This window comes from Kryptolebias marmoratus, linkage group LG15 (assembly GCF_001649575.2).
Source record: "Kryptolebias marmoratus isolate JLee-2015 linkage group LG15, ASM164957v2, whole genome shotgun sequence".
In the NCBI taxonomy this organism is placed as follows: Eukaryota; Metazoa; Chordata; class Actinopteri; order Cyprinodontiformes; family Rivulidae; genus Kryptolebias; species Kryptolebias marmoratus.
This window is the reverse complement of record NC_051444.1, coordinates 26933190-26950274: the sequence shown is the minus strand read 5'-3', so window position 1 is coordinate 26950274 and position 17085 is coordinate 26933190. Positions and strand designations below refer to the sequence as shown.

Here is a 17085-nt window from a genome sequence, read left to right as displayed (position 1 = left end):
CCAGAAATTGCATTTAGTCCAGAGGCCATTGTCTTTGATGATGGAATATCAGCCAGTTCGGAGTAGTTTGCAATTTTGCTCCTGTTTACAGTCTGAGTGCTGGTCGATCCGTGAACCCATCCACGAATTTGACGATAATCCAGGTAACTGTCTGGTCCAAACAGCAGAAATCCTGTTATCAAAAACCCAAATATAAAAGGAACTTCCACGTTGGTAGGTACACAGTCTTCCACTCCTGCCAGGAATCCACTGTATACCCAGCGAGACATATCCCGAGACTGGACTCTCCTTCACCCAGTCGAGGAAATTGTATCCATTGCGTTGAGAAACCAGCTGATCAGATCCATATTCCTTAAATTTTTGGAAAATATGTAAAAAGAGGCTTTGAAAAAGAAAAGGCTGGGGGGAGGCACGAGGAGACAGAGAGAAAAGAAACACGTCCGCCTTCCACCAGGAGCAGAAAAAAAAAAAAAAAAGGTACTGCAGTAGGCTTTACAGAGCAGGTCCAGTTCACACTGTCCCATCAGATCTATCACCAGACAGTTGAAGACAGCTCTCCAAATCTTGTCATTATTTTCACCCTTCATCCCCGCCATAGTTCTACCAACATCCACTCATCCATCTTAGGGTGTCTTAAGCTGGTCAGGATGCATACCCAGTGAGACAGAACCCCACTCCAGGTCTCCTTCTTCCAAGCTACTTCTTATGAAACTCCTCAGATGAGACTAAACCTTCAGATCGACTCAACCTCTCATCCTCACTTCCTTACCTTTGCAGTGTAGTTCCTGCTAGTAAAAATGGTTTTATCTCAGTCAATTTTACAGATACTGAGCCAAAATTTGGTGCGGTTGTAGCTGAGAGGCAATCTTGATACATACTCCAAACAATAACCAATCACATGAAATTGGTGTTTAAAACCTTGCCAGTAACTATTGGAGTCAATTCTGTCGTTTAGCAAGATATTGCGTGAACTACTGGACAAATTTTAATAAAACTCTTCAAAACTAATCATTTGATGCACTTCTGCAACTATATAACTTTTGAAATCAACTCCATTCAAAGTGGTTGCTGCAGCCAATTGACCTGAGCAAACACAAAAATTACTATACAGTTACTGTTAATTTCCCAGATACTGAGCTACATTTTGATGTGATAGTCGCTGGAATTCATACACAACCCATACTCTGAGCACTAGCAGAGTTCTCAAGATTTTGTGTGTAAGATTGTGCATAACTTTATATTCACTTTATATTGTGCATAACTTTAACCAACCCTGTTTTAACTCTTCTAGGTTAAAACTCAGACGTGATATGTATTCCTTCAAAGAATGCTAGGTTTTACATTTTCAAATGAGGTCAAGAAATATTGCTTAAATGAACATAAAACATACTTTTTTATTTTCCAGGGTTTTTTTTGTTGTTGTTGTTGTTGATGGTTCCAAACTTGTTTATTTTATTTGCTGTATTGTCAACCTAAATGCTGAATTTATTTTTAGCATTTCTTTGTGAAAGCCAAGAGTTCTGGTGAGACACCAGGCAAACTTATTTATGGACTAAAACTGGATTATGTCAATGTGTTTACTTTGTCTGGTATTACTATGCAGTCGTTCATCATCTTTTTCACCCTTCAGTTCAGGAAGTACACAAGGGCTGTTTAATCCAAGCAAGCAAAAGGCAACAAACTGAGAACTCTTCCTGCTAAGCTTCAGTGCCAGCATTGACAACTGATAAAGAAATGGAGCTAATATTTTTTAAAAAGCAGTGAAAAGATGAGTTAAGCAATGTGATATTAACTTTCAAATAGAACCCATTTTGTCTGTAGACATTAAATTTTGTAGAGCACTTACTTGACTTTGCTGAAAAGTATTAATCTCCTGTGAAATGGAAACAAAAGTTTGTCTTCCTGAATTCCCGGCTTTATGAGCTGAGAAATGAGATTCAGAGCAGCAGCTACAAAATTGCTCCCAATTTAATGTTCAGAAGAAAGCCAAATACTGTCAGCGCCTGTGATTGGCAGATGGTTAAACACTCTCGTATCTGCAGAGACAGGATATATAATCACAGAAGGATGCTCACACCACATCACCACATCTGAGTGGCTGCTCTGTCTGCAGTGTCTTTGTAAATTTAGCTATCAGGTTGTAAACCGCGGGCGTCTCAGCGCTGCAGCTGCCACCTGGCTGCTAATGCATGTGTTGTTCACATCCGGCTTCCATCAGACTGGAGCTGGATTAGATCAAAGTTCATTTGCCTCACTTAACCTAAGTCCTACACCTTTTTTCCAACATCTCTGTTTTCTTTTTTCATATGGCTACTACTAAAAAGAACATGCACGCTGTATCTTTTTTATAGACAAAAGGTCAGGGGCAATATGGACATACTTAATGCATTCTGCTGTGAAGCAAACTGTGTTTTTTTAATAAGTTTATTTATATACACATCATTGAGAATATCTTCAGCAAACCCAGGGTCTAATTATGCAAAGTTATTCTTTGAAGTGATATATTACCATATTTCTTTTAAACCTGCTTTTAACCTTAGTGCATTTTCCTACTAAACAATTTGACTGATCTATTTGCCAATTTTACAACATATTTCGCCAGGAATGATCCAGATCTGTTCCGCTCCCCTCATTTTGTATAAATTTAAACACAGTGCTGATAGTAATTATTGTTTCCACTATTAATTTATGAATAGAATGAGCTGGGTTAAAGCACCCAAACAATAGCAGGAAGTTTAAACAAACGAAAATCCAACTTTGAGCAGTTTCTGAAATAGTGATGGACTAACTGACTAACTACAGGGAGAAGATAAGATCTTAAAATGTAAAAAAGAAAAGCAATTATTCATCATAATTAAATCCACCAAACTGCAGCTTGTTAACAGCACAGACACATTTTTTTTTACAAAAATAATGTCTGTCTTCAGAGCTACATTGTTGAAAAAAAAGAATGGAATTTGCTTTTATTGTTTCAGGGTTTAAGAAATATGGAAAAGAGAAAGAAATATAGTTTAAAATGTGTTTATAAAATGTAATGTAATAGTTTTTTTTATTTAATCTAAATGAGGACATTTTTTACAAAATAACATCATGTATTGCAGAAGGCTTTAACCAATTTATAAGGCTTTAACTGATTTTTTTATTTTTTATTCTATCACCTTATGCAGTTTTTATAAAACCTCTGTAGATTTTGTTTTGACCGTACAGATAATAAAATGTATAAACAATTGTACAAAGATAAAACCACTCAAGCTTCTTTTCACTTTTTGAGAACGTTATTTATTTGATTCATTCAGTGTCAGACAAAATGAGGACAAACTCTCTAGAAAAGTATCTGGCTCAAAAGTTAGCATCATGAGAGCTGTTGTTTTACACATATCTTTAACATATTTAGCGTCACAGAATTGTTTTCAAACATTTGTTTTTCAAGTTATCAGAATCGTCACAAATAATCCCTGTTTTCTACAATATCAAAAATCATGTCTGTATATGTAAATCCTTTAAGAATGAAAAATAAAATGCACAGTTCCACATTTCTACCTAACAACTACATACAAATACACACATAAACATGCAAAATTACATACTATCTTTTTCTGTCCTGAAATTAATTCAAAACTACTAACAGCACCTATGGCAAAAATGACATAGAATACAAAAACTGTTAAGTGTTTTTCTCCTTTCACTTTTTAAGAACAAATGTCAGACTTGTTTAAATCCAGTTTAGCTATGAGGATATGAGCTTTAATACTGCATATCTGAAAATAAAGGACATTTCTTCAAAAAGGCACAAGTCGTTCATGGGGCTGACACCAATGTTTGTGGAAACTTGTTTGTTAAGAAATACTTCCACATACTTAATATTAAAATAAATCAACATTGTGGTTGCCCATGTATGCATTCTACTTTACCTGTCTATCTTTTTTTTAGGAAATAGCAACACTTTTCCCAACTAATTCCCAAAGAAACTACATTTGTCAGTTGCTGGTCTAATATCCCTACCTGTTAACTGAGCATGAATCATAATTAATATTTAACTAATCTACAATTTTATTCTGCAGTTTATTAGTCAAAGTTTTATTTTTCACAGAATATAGTGATCAAATACTCACCAAAGAATGAGGTAACACCTCTTAAGCATATTAGTTAATGACTAAAGCCTATTTCTATTTTACAAGTAAGGTTCAAAGGTCTACAGTTAGGGTAGTAAATGCACTCATTCTATATAAAACTGAAGTCATATTTGACTAGTTTTAGGTATAAGAGCTTTTGTATTTTACAATTTAGGTAACAAGTTAGAACTTTTAGGACAATGAAAAACAGAGTGTCAAAAAAACCTCTATCATGGATAATCCATTACACCCACTCCAAGACTGACTACAGAGAGAAAAGGTTTCTCAATTCTTCTGTCATACAGATAATTTTTTTGAATAAATTGTTTCACCTTCACCATTTCATCAATAACACAACTCCTTTAATAATTTGTACTGGTGCTGCATAATGTCTTACTAATAATTTATTGAAAGGTTTTTTCTATGTATTGCAACATTTATATATTTTATTTTCCATTTTTAACTATATGCGGTATATAATTTTCCTTTTCATGAACCTTCATAATGTTCTTTCATTATGCTGGGAAGACCAAAAAAAATCTTTCTTGTCGGATTAAGAAAATATGTACCTTTTCAGGCTTCCTAATTGGGTTCAGAAGGTAGAAAGTGTTTTAAAAAATAAAAATAATAATTTCAACTGGTTCTTGGTCAGGGCTCAGCTGAATTAATCTGACAGTAAGAACTACTTAGAAAGTTCATAAAAGTGACGTTTTACATTAACAATATCGAACAAAACTTTAGGATTTCTCTAGAAGTGCCCCCAAAAGGAGTGTGCTTTAAAAATTACATCCAAACACATTTCAAGTATGCACTGAAGTTATTACTGGGTAAAAAGAAAAACACTGATAAAATGTTGAAGTGCTGAGGTACCTTGACTTAAAAAAAACTCTTTATGTAGGCTTTAAATGTCTGTCATCTTAAGTCATTTCAACAATGGAGCTCAAACTTAAAAAAAAAGAAGTTATTCAACAGAAGATAATCTCTGGAGGATTAGGATTAACCTGGATTTATGTGAAGTGTAAAACATTAGATAAGATGCTGAACAAACATACAGCTGCATCATTTTTGTAATCTCAAATAGATGACAGTAACACAAATATGTTTCATTTCAGAGTGTAGATACAAAAAAAGTACATACAGATGAATTAAGTACACATTTAGGCAGAAATAAGTAGTATTGAACATTCATTTTAGTTGTTACATCCATGTGCAGTGCCCATTTCTTCTTTGGGTTATGCTGTACAGTTTGCCTTAGCTTGTGATTAATATGCCCTTGATCTTAAGCTATATGCCCTTTTCAGCTGAGGCATCATCACATCTGTGAACAGTAGCAAAGTCATTTTGGGTCCTAGTGATAGATGGCGATAAGCCATAATGACATGAGGTAGATGGGTACCACACTAATGATACTAACCTATCACAGTAAGGTGGTGATGACCCAACTTTCAGTACAAGATTTTCACATGAAACGTTTTTTTTTTCTTTTAAATAAATGTATTACTGCATTGCAATACGATTTGTGCCACAGGTTCTTGCATTTTCTTCCTAAGAGCACATAGTCTGTGTCTAACCACTGCCTCTGTGCTTCATTTTATTTTTAAGGCTTGTAGCCACAAAATGAGCATTTTGGCAGACTGGGAAATCGCAACTGCAGCACCATCCAATCATTAGACTAGCATTAATGCATTCCTGAGACTCTCGAGGAGACCTGGTTTTTCCTGAAGTAAATCTGTCCAGCACAGCGACACGTCTGTTTCTGGATTAATTCCTGTATTGCTTACTGGTTTCTGATGTTGAGCTACTTAAGTGGTACAGAGAGAGACATTAAACTTCTGGTGATATATACAAAATCCAGATGGTGTAGATAATGACTCGGTTTCTTTGTTTAGGTAGACATTCTTCACTCATCCATAGTTTCGACTGTCATTGCCCATACCATATTTTAATATATCCCACTATATGTCACAGTACATCTAACAGAGTTTTCAAGTATTTTGTTTAAATCAAAAAAACAAAAAACAATTCAAGCCATGACCAAGTTAAATGAATCCTGAAGGTGTAGTTCACGCCGCTTATTAAACCTATTTGTGCAGGCTGTATGCATTCACCTAAATACAGATGTTATTGCTTCTATGCCATTTACTATAGCAGTTTCTTAAAGATGTCAAGCAAAGAGTTTTGTGACAGGTGCTGCAATAGACTGGTGATTTTCTTTTGCAGACCACACATGCTCTTCTTCCTGCAGTAGCTCTGTCTCTGGAGGCCACATTGCTCATTTGTTCAACAAAGTAAGAAGGCAGGTGCCCGAAACCTGGTACATCAAAGGCTGCAGCAAGTGCTGTACCATTGGAAGCATGGTTGGATAGCTCTGTAGAGCCAGAAGATGCCTCGGGGTAGGAAGGAACTGAGACGAGCTGCACATTAGATGGGGGGGCAGGTGGCACTGCGGACACAGAGGCAGGTCGGACTTTTAATGGAGAGGCAGGAGGCACTCTGAAAGGAAACACTGACACCATAAAGTTTTGTGGCCCTGACCTGCGTGGAGTAGAACCGATCTGAGCCAGGGACAAAATGAGTTGTTCCCTGAAGAGTTTCTGTGTACCTACAGACTTATTTTGCAGTTTGCACATTTCTTTGTGAAGGATGAAGGCATTTACGGTGGCTATGTCAATAAAGTGATAAAACAGAGTTTTGTACCATCTGTGTGTTTTATGAAGTACATTGTAGTAGCCAATGAGTGCATCGGACAGGTCAACACCTCCCATATGCTTGTTGTAATCTTTGATGCAGCCTGGAATAGGCACATGCTTAACTGTCCACTGTCCATCTGCACTTTTCACTTTACGTTTTGCTATGTCATTACTGTAGGCTCTGTGCATGGTAGAACACATCGTTACCTCACGGGTGTCATACCACTTAACGAAGAGCAACTTTCCTTTTCTGAGCCAACGAATAGTCCCCCTGGGTGTTTTTTCTGGCATGTTATTCTTTTTCACCTTGGGATAACCTGTTACATTGGAACGGATAGTGCCACATGCCCAAACTTTTTTTTTAAGCAGGTCAAGGAAGAGAGTTGGACTCGTGTAAAAGTTATCAACATAGAGCTTGTACCCTTTGCCTAGAAAGGGGATCTTCAGCAGTCTCATGACAGCATCGTAGCTTATCCCCTTCCCTGTAGGTTGTCCATCTTTCCCTCCATACACAAAAAAATTCAACGTGTAGCCACAGATTGAATCTGCTAAGACAAAAAGCTTAAAGCCCCATTTTGTTGGCTTGTTTCTGCTGTACTGTTTGAATCCAAACCTAGCTTTACTAGCCACCATTCGTTCATCTATGGAGATGTGCTGGTAAGGATGAAAGAATGTTTGACAGGCCTCCAAAATCTGCTCATACAGTGGCTTTATCTTGCAGAGTCTGTCAAACTCCATTGTCCCTTTCTTTCGGTCATTGGCAGCTTCGACAGCAGGATCATTCATGTGCAGGCCACGAGAAATGGCTAAAAAACGTCTGCAAGGCATGACAGAAGCAGGAAATGGCAGGCTGAAGAGCTGAGATCCTCTCCAGAACTCTTTTAGAGTTTTGAGCGGAACAATACCCATGTAGAGGACAAGGCAAATGAAGGAGTACATATCTGCTGTTGTGACAGGCACCCAGCTTTCCTTCTGGCTTTGGCATTTCTTCTCACCATAGGCATTTGTGTTTTTCACCAGCGTATCAATTACAGTTGTAGAGAAGAATAACTGAAAGAGTTCAAGTGGTGTGTAGTTTGCTGTTCGGTTCAGCTGTGGCCCTACATCCCTCTCAGGTCTGAATCGCAGCTGAGGAAGTTCAGTGTCTTCCTCATCAATATTTCGCCAGCGGTCCTCACCATCCTCTTCATCTTCATCTGTCCCTACATCCTGCCTTTCCCTTTGCCGCTTCACACTTTGACTTTTCCTGCTTGGAGTGGAGAATCTCCTGCTAGAAATGGGGGACGAGTTGTTTTTCTGGGGTGTAGTTGCACAGCGGCTCGTCTTTCTTCTGGGACTGTGCTCCCACTTTTTAGATGTCGATTTCAGGGGGGATGATGCTGGAGAAGCGTATGCAGCGCGGTACAGCCTCCTGGAAGGTCTCCTCTTTGCAGGCGTACAGTCCCACTCCTCACCTGAGCTGTCTTCATCAGAGAAGTCGTCCCTGTCCAGGAAGTAGATGGATAAGGGTTAATTATATTCTAGGTGAATTTTGTGTGGACAAATTCAGACAGGGTGAGATGTTGCAATTTCAACCATTCTCCCATGCCAATATTAAGAATAGAAGAAACCTAATACCATCACCATCTGGCATCACATACACCAGCTGCATTAAGTATTTAGTAGTATACAGCGAGTTTGCTAGAACCACTATATTTTCCTGTTTATACCATAGTATGTCTCTCTTTAAAAGTGCAGGATAATTATCATCATTGCTATGAATAAAAACAGATACCTGAAGTAAGAATATGAAAGCCAACAACTGGAGCTCTTTTTAGTCTTTATGCAGATCACAACCCTCCTCTTGTACTTAATATTTATACTTCTGTATTTAATCTACACCACACAGACAAGAGACATACACTTTGTGTGTTGTTGCCATCCCTCTCAAGACATGTGAAACCCACTAACACTAACACAAAGCAGTGACGTCTTCTGCAAAAACTGTTAGGTCTGCTTCATAGGCAGTTTTTAACATTTTAATTTGCCACCTGCTTAAAAAAACATAAACAAAGACTTGCATCGGAATAATGGTTACACGAAACATAACTTGTAACACTTAATAGACTGCACCTGGCTTGCTCATGATGTGCAATCAGAAATAGTTTCCTCATTTTTATAGGTCTGCATAGTCTCAGTCAGTTGTACAACCCATCTAATTCATGGTCTTCTTTTCATTTTTTTTTATGTAGTGGTCATTCATGTACAAAGTAATTGATGTTGAACATCTGTGTGCTCCAGATTGTACTATGGATGTACCAGATGCAGAGTTGGGTTTTATTAAGTCACCATTGTGTGTAGCACTTAATAGAAAGCCACAATAACTTAGATTTTATATAAATTTTGTTGATGTAACAGCAAAAACACACAAACTAGCAGACAAGTATAAATGCTTACCATTAGTAGTTCACATAGCTTTAGCAAAAATTAAATTATGTTGACGTTTAATGATGGTTGCCCAATTTTACATTCTCATCTTTGCTATGATTTATACACACCTATTCTGAAGGGAGGTTCTGTGGTTTAATGTTGTAGATGGATCTTTGAGTGACCGCAGTTTGAAAAAAGACAGTTTACATCTGACAGGACTAAGACGCTCACAGCCAACCTGAATGCAAGACCAAAGTGGATTGTTGGCCTACTAAAGCAGCTCTAACCTCAAAAATTTAGTTGTGGTTCACTCAGAATAGATCTTTATGTCAGTTTTGCAATACACAATTAATATACAATGAATTATGTGGCTATTTGCAAGAACAAAATGCTGTAACAGCATGAGGTGTGACACCTCGGGTGCCGCCTGGGGCTAATTCTGGCAGGATTTTCATAATATTTCTGCCAAAATTGTTCAATGTGAAACTGAGCATGATGTAAATGTTTAAATTTTAGCATTTACATGAACTGCTATAACTTTTTATAAATTTATGTTGTTTTAGGACAGCAGCAATCCACTTTGGAATTAACTCTGCTTGGACCATACTGACAAGCTAATAATGTTTGTTCCACTGGACCCTCTTCCAAACCGGTCCACCGCCAATTTAAAACCGCTACAATCCTGAAAAAGACTTTGGGTGCTTCATGCAAATGTTACTATTTAAATCTTTAAAGCCCTATAAGTCTTGCATTACATGATTATCCTGGCAAAGAATATTATCAAATGTCTGCCAGAATTGAACCAAGGCTGGCCTGAAAGTGTTACAACTCCCCGCTGATACCGCACCGGCCCTGGAAATAAGATTTGCATGAACCATTTTGAAATTTTGGAGATCAGAGCAGCTTTAAGACAACAGAAATCCACTTTGTCTTGGCCTCACTCAAACTATGCATGAGATTGTAAGTCCTGTTGGATGTAAACTGTTGCTAATAAATTTCCGGCCAGACTTTTAAACTAAAATCCTCTTATGCGAGTTCTAGTTGTTGTGGTCAGGCCTTGTAAAACACATTATAATCCAAATCCCATATGATATTGTGAGAACTTCTTAGGTGTGCTAGTGCTCAAAGACTATCATGCTGACTGTCAGCTACTACCACACAAAACTGAGCTCAATATCTGTAAAAATGACTGAGTTAAAGCCATTTCTGTGTTTCCTAAGGTCTGTTGGCTGTAGTGGCCATCTTGAATTGGGGTTGACGCTAAAAGGTAATCAGTTGTGGATGCCCATTCACTGATTACGTTCTGAGAGTTTCACTCAAATCTTTCCACTGATATATGAGATATTTTGCTAATGGAACAGAAAAGCAAACACACACACAAAGGGGCAAAAACAGTATTGCCACTTTGCTTTTGGCTGCATGCAAAAAAAAGCTGTGAGTGCTCAAAAATCAAAAAAGAAAAAAAAAGGCAAGATATGTTTTTTCTTCATAAGTTTTCCACAAAACAAAAAACACTTAAAAATGGACGGAACATCCCTTTAAAACGTGATCATTCGACTAATGCAATTTCCCCCCCTCTTTTAGTATAGCTATATTACAAGAGAGACAAAGAAAGAAAAAAGAAAAGAAAAAATAGAACACGCCAGCCCCTCCCCCGTCGGACCACACCTTCCAGGAGTTGGGAGCTCCTGATCTCGCCTCGTCGCTCCCATGTAATGTAATCACGTTCGGTCCGTGCAGCTGAATAAAAAAGCCTTTCAGCAAGCATCAACCTCTGTTAGTCTGTTCGTAGGGAGAGATTTGCTATTTTAGCAGCGACCACCTGTGGATGTGTGCAGCCATTTGAGCCGAAAACGGACCGTTTCTCGTGCATAAAACCGAACCGAGGCATGTTCAGCGGCGCGTGGCCCTTCCGTGTATTTCCTGCGGACCTGTACACACGCGCGCGAGCACGTGCGCGCGCACACACATGCACACTGACCGGACTAAGGGCAGCCAGCAGTCAGAAACAGCTGCAGCTTCATCTTGCAAGGTGCTGCAAAGTGGATTACAAGCGCGCAGAAAGCAGTGGTTACACACACACACACACACACACACAGGTCCAGTTGGTGGCCAAACACCCTCCCCCACCCCCGTGTTCAAAGAACAATAACAATTCACTTAGGTGGCTGTTCACCAGCAGTTTAACATCGATTTGATTTTTGTTTTTTTTAATGCAAAATCTGTGCAGGTTAAACGCAGACATTGCATTGCAGAGTGAGGCCCACACCATCATGCTCTGAACTCACTGATCTGATCCGGGGGCCCCGGGAGTGTAGTCCTGATCCAGACTGCTGCGGCTGGACTCGCTGTCTGAGTCCACGTCTGACGAGAGCTCCGCTAATTCATCCTCAGATTCTGAGAGCAGCATGTCTGGAGCCAGACGTCGTGCACGAATTGATCCTTAAAGAGAGTTATGGAAGTGCTTTAACCCGTGTCTCCCCTTCTTTTCATGCGCCCTCCTTTGCAATGGATTTCCTTTTACGCGGGGTCTCAGCTCCTCATAGGACGTCGCCGTGTTTTCATACCCATATATGGTCATGGGCACATCCCAGTTGAATTTCAAAGCCAACTTTGTGGTTTTGTTTTGTTTTGTCAGAGGTATTTCGCCAAATTTTCTGGTGCTCATGACTGAGTTGTTGTCGTTTTTTTAATAAATATGAATTATTGGGAGAGCATATTTAAAAAATATAGCAAAATAAATACATAAATAAAAAAAAGTTTTATTTCCTTTACTACTGATACTAATTCCACCTTGTCAAATGTTAAAAATAACATTGGATATAAAGTTTTTATTTATATCATTTTATATTTACAGCCTGCCATCCAACAGAAACAGGCAATATTCTTTTTGAAATAATAATAAATCACTTTATTGTTATTTCAAAATTGTAATGAAACCATCTGGAAGTAAATACTGGATGTACATCTACTACTGATTAACTTTTGGAGTCAGCCTAATATAACGAAACACATACTTTGAGAGTAAACACATCTCACAAGATTTTACCGTATTGCATGATGTCATTTGAAAAGTTTGACCAAAACAACTTCAGCTCTGTCATTTCTCTACATAACATGATCTTTAATTACAACTCTGACATGAAAGGCAGCAGGAGATATGCTTCAAGCTTTATTTAAGCAAAAGGGCTCAACCTTTTATAGCTATTATGGTATTTTTATCTGCTCTTTATGTCAGCATGAACACCATGCTCTCTGCTGGTATAGGAACAGGAATAAAAAAAAACATGAAATAAAATAAATAACAAAAAAGAAGTGAATATTGCTACTGTTTAACATTGAAAAAGAAGCCTCTTGTTGTAAAATGTTGATTTTTTTCGTGTTAATTTATTGAATGTGTGTAGTATTATTACCATATTAGTAATTTTGTGCACCATAATAATCACATATCAGTTTTGTTTTGTTTTTTCCTCACACGTGTGAGAACCTGGTCCTTATTACCTGGTGGTGGGTGTATGTTGAGAGCACAACAGCCTTTGATACTGTCAGTTGCGTAGGCTACAGACATAATCACATTAATGTGCGTTTGGAGGTGCAAGGATCTCATAATCATCCGTTATTTGCTGGGAGTCCAACAAAGTGTCTACTTAGTGACCTCACTTTACCTTCAGGGTTGTAATTCAGAAACAGCAGCATTATTGTGGGTGAAGAGTAAGAATAAACATGCACTTGCTTCTACAGCCCCTGTCCTCAACACAGCCATGGAGGAAAATAAGAAAAAATATAAAAAAAACAGTCAGCACTTAAAAGGCTTGGAGGTTATATTCAAAAGTGGATTTTTTGTGCCTTTATTGCAAAGTTTTGTTTTGTAGCAAAACAACTTAAAGTAGCAGCAAGTCAGTTCAAATGTACAAGTACATTTAATGAAACCTTGTCAGTTACATCTTATGTATGTGCACTCTTGCATTAGAGTATGTGTTAGGGATGACTCTCAACCACTAACACACACAGTTTGAGCTGAAGATCTGTAAAATTGTTTAACTCATCGCCATTTTTGTGTTTGCTTAGGATGCTTAGCCGTTGGGGCCATCTTAAATGACCCCAACGGCTCCAAATGTCAGTCTGTGGTAGATGTATATCCACTGAGTGCTTTATAAGAGTTCGATGCATCCACTGGTGTATGAGATATTTTGGTAAGAGTAAAGACAAAAACAAGCACACATCACAGTCATGAGGAAAACTATTATATGGGTAATATGTTTTTAGGTATTCCAGTGACATTCCCAGTGGAATAAAAAAAAATTGGAACAGTTTGTTTACTTTGTGACGTGTAGATGTAGTAACCACTCCTTTTGGCTTTATACATATTTCCTTTAAAAGTGTCCATTCAGGGTTTAACAAAAACGTGCGAGCAGTAAATTCATGTAAAAGCTGTTGAATATTTTGTGTTTCTAGCTGGAGTCATGAACAAGTCATGAATTATTCAGTCTGTCACAGCTGTGAGTTCAGATTCTGGAAAGTTTAAAGGGCCCATTTTCCCTCCCATTTCTGCCTTCTGAGGATTTGTTTGTCGTCACACCGTTTCCCAGGACACCCAACGGCTTCTTCATTGCTTATTCATTTTAGACGGGCCGAAACGTTGTCGAGCTCAGAGTTTACAGGAGGTGCAGCTCTGAGTACAGGACGTACCCCCCCCNCCCCCCCCCCCCAATAAATAAATAAATAATTCACTTTATGAAAGGCGAAAAGCAAATAATTTCTGGTTTGACACAATTTATATAACACACTAGTGAAAAATTAGGATTTAGCATTAAAAATTCTAAAACTTTAGGGGTGAAGTTTGCACCAAGTCAACATGTTGAAGATTGAAATAACTGGGATATTTGTTGATATGACCCTTCTTGATCTTCATACGGAACTTTTAATCACTTATTGCTGGTAAATCCTCCTTTTTTAAAAGGTTAACTTTTGGAGTCAACCTCATTCAAGATGGCCACCACAGCCAGCTGACCTTAGGAAAGATTAAAATGGCAAAAACTCAGCCCATTTTACAGATACTGACCTAAAACTTGGTGTGGTAGCTGCAATAAATCCCCAACAGGTACTTCTCAACACTAACAGATTGTGTTAATATTTAACCACAGGTCGTCATTAATAGATTTTGCTTTTTGATAAATGGACAGGTCAGATTTCACTTATTTGGGTTATCTTATGAGGAATAGATCAGCACCCTGTATTTTATTAAATTTAGTAGTAGAAAAAAGAAACAAAAAAAAAAAACAGGGAGCACATTTCGAGTTTTTCTGCTGCCGTTGACCTTCAGGGAGACACAGAGCCGTGTTTTGATAAATGGACGAAAAGAAGAAAACATTTTTTGCCTCCTGTTGAGCTGCGTGGCTCAATCGAACAACAACAATGGTTATGCTTGTTTCATAACTTTTTGCCCACGTCAAATCAGATGCTTCTTCTCATTTTCGACTGCTGGGTTTAAACGCAGGTCAGGCCTCATTTAGTTTCATACCACACTGAGCATAACAAGCATCTAAAATGTTCGCAATCCTTTGTTAGTGTTTGATGGAAAGCAGGAAAGAGTAAAAGGAAGGTGGCAAGATAAAGCCCCAACACAGCTGAAGTGTGTTAATCGTTACCATCTTGTCTCCATGACCTTTACATCCTGTTTAAAGAATGCAGCATGAAGTTGGGATCGTCAGGAAGTGGATAAATAATTTACATCTCGTGGAAAAATTAGCAAAATCTGTTACTCTTTAAATTTTCATGAGCTCTTTCTTACCATTTGATCATTTATGTCTTTGTTTTATCCTCCTTTTCATTCGATTGCCTTGTATCCAGTCAGATTCACACAGCACCTCCTGACAGCTCATATTCCCTATCTATACACACACACACACACCTCTAATGCAGCATGACTTTTCCTGATTTACCTGCTTTTTATTTAGTAAATCATCTTTAACATCCCCACAGTTAAAATTGCTAAAAAAAGAAAAAAAAGAAAAAAATTCAAATAAAAATAACTAAAAGCAAAGGTAGACAAAAACATTTTTGCTCGGGTCTGTATGTGTGTCTGTTTGTTAGTAAAATATCTTACAAACCCCTGGACAGATTTTACTGAGATTTTCAGGAAATAATCAGTGAACATCCAACTATGAATGACTAATGTTTGGAGTCAATCCAATTTAAGATGGTCGCCATAGCCAACTGATTTAGAAAATACAAAAACTGGTATGATACAATCAATTTGACATATGTTGACTTTAAATTTGTTCTGGTTGTAGCTGAGAGTAAATCACAATACATAATCCAAAGGCATTATGAAAGAGCTTTACTTAAAACTTTAGCATTCACTTTTGAAGTCAACCCTGTTTGTCTGTTAGCAAAATATCTCATCAACCACTGAATAGATTTTTTCATAAACTAATCACTGGATGTCATTTGTATTAATTTTGACATCAACATAATCTAAGATGGCCACCACAGTTAATCAACCTTAGCCAACCCAAAAACTTGCTACTGAGCTAAAATTTGATGTGGTATTAACTGAGAGTCCTTCACAAGACCTACTCTGAACTCTACACAGTGTGTAACATCTTTGCTTAAAACTTAAAAAAAGATTAAATGTATGAATGGCATACAAGATGAATATTAAATAAATTGAGTGCTAGAAAACATAAATTTGGTAAGATAAGAATAGAGTAAAATGTTAAACAATAATAAATATTCCACTAGTCCCAGTGAAAGAAAACAACAGTTTTGGCTATTACAAAGAAAGAAATGGATCAGAATAATGCAACTCGTCTGCATTGTGTTTCAAACAGTTTATTTTCACAGAGCAGCTGTAAATTAGTCTGGTGTGAAACTCCAACGTTCATTTTATTGCAGGGTCAGGAGTTCCTCTTTCAGAGACCTGCAGAGAAAGGTGGGGGATGAGATCTTGCAGTTAAACAGTTGTGAGTCAAACCTTTGACACTTCCTCGCCATAATCAGAACGGAGGGGTCTGTTGTGTTTTCCTGGGGGTGGGTGGGTGGGAGGGGGGGTGCCTTGTGATTTGTATATTTAAAGGAACTCCTCTTTACACTTTTCTTGTTTGTCATATGTAATCAAGAAGGGTTATCTTCATTTAGTCCTCCAAAGTGTCATTTGTGACCCGTGCTGGGTAAAAAATTTGAATTTTTTTCCATATTAAGTTATTATAGTCTTTAAATTCTCCATCTCAGAAGCTTCTAAATGATATGTAGTTCTTGAAATTTGTTGATTTTAATTTGTTGATACCTGGTTAGCAACAAGCTAGTTTTGTTTACGAGAGTGCTGGTTTAAAAACTTGTTTTATTTATTGGTCTGGAATTATGTCGTTGGGACAAAAAGGGAAATACCCAAGCTTCACAATGACCCAAGCGTTATACAAAGGGTGTTCCTGGCATTACGGCAGCTGGCAGACAAGAAAACTGTCAATTAAAAAAAAAGAGAGAGAATTACAACAAATATTTCTGAAGACGTACCTGTAAACTTTAATTTAAAGTCTAGTTTAGGAAGATTACATGCCAGTTTAGTTACTGGGATGACTAGATGGTGTCTTTATGGACTCATTTTTATGCAAGTCTTAGTTATAGCAAAAATCAATGTATTCACAATCTTTGCACAGCAAGTGTGCACATTTAGACTCATTATGCCAGTAAAGGTCACATTTCTGACCCTAAGGTTTTGTTCACTTGGATCCCTTTTTTTTCTCTTTAAAAAACAATGTTTTTTTTTTTTTTATTGTTGGTTTTTTTTGTGTGTGTGTTTTTTTTGTCATTTATAAGTAGCCTTGTAAACACAGCACTATTTCTAGAAATATTTACATCCACACAGAGAAGCT

At 37.6% G+C, this 17085-nt stretch overlaps 2 protein-coding genes across 2 annotated transcripts in view; one reads left to right on the top strand and one right to left on the bottom strand.

Moving 5' to 3' along the window:
• LOC108242109 (protein kinase C-binding protein NELL1) overlaps nucleotides 1-17085 on the top strand; it is a 328852-nt gene that overhangs the window by 173055 nt on the left and 138712 nt on the right. The window lies entirely within an intron of this gene.
• LOC108242133 (piggyBac transposable element-derived protein 4) lies at nucleotides 5584-11738 on the bottom strand. Its single transcript, XM_017426774.3, has 2 exons — nucleotides 11500-11738; nucleotides 5584-8285 (listed from the first exon to the last, which is right to left on the bottom strand). The coding sequence occupies exons 1-2, from the start codon at nucleotides 11619-11621 to the stop codon at nucleotides 6221-6223; spliced, it is 2187 nt and encodes a 728-aa protein (XP_017282263.1). The 5' UTR covers nucleotides 11622-11738; the 3' UTR covers nucleotides 5584-6220.

Bases quoted from the DNA above. Each gene is read 5' to 3' on its own strand.
- LOC108242133 (XM_017426774.3), bottom strand. From the start codon at position 11,621: ATGCTGCTCTCAGAATCTGAGGATGAATTAGCGGAGCTCTCGTCAGAC. The intron at 8,286-11,499 runs GTGAGTTCAGAG...CTTCCTGGACAG, and splicing joins GGGGCCCCCGGATCAGATCA to GGACGACTTCTCTGATGAAG.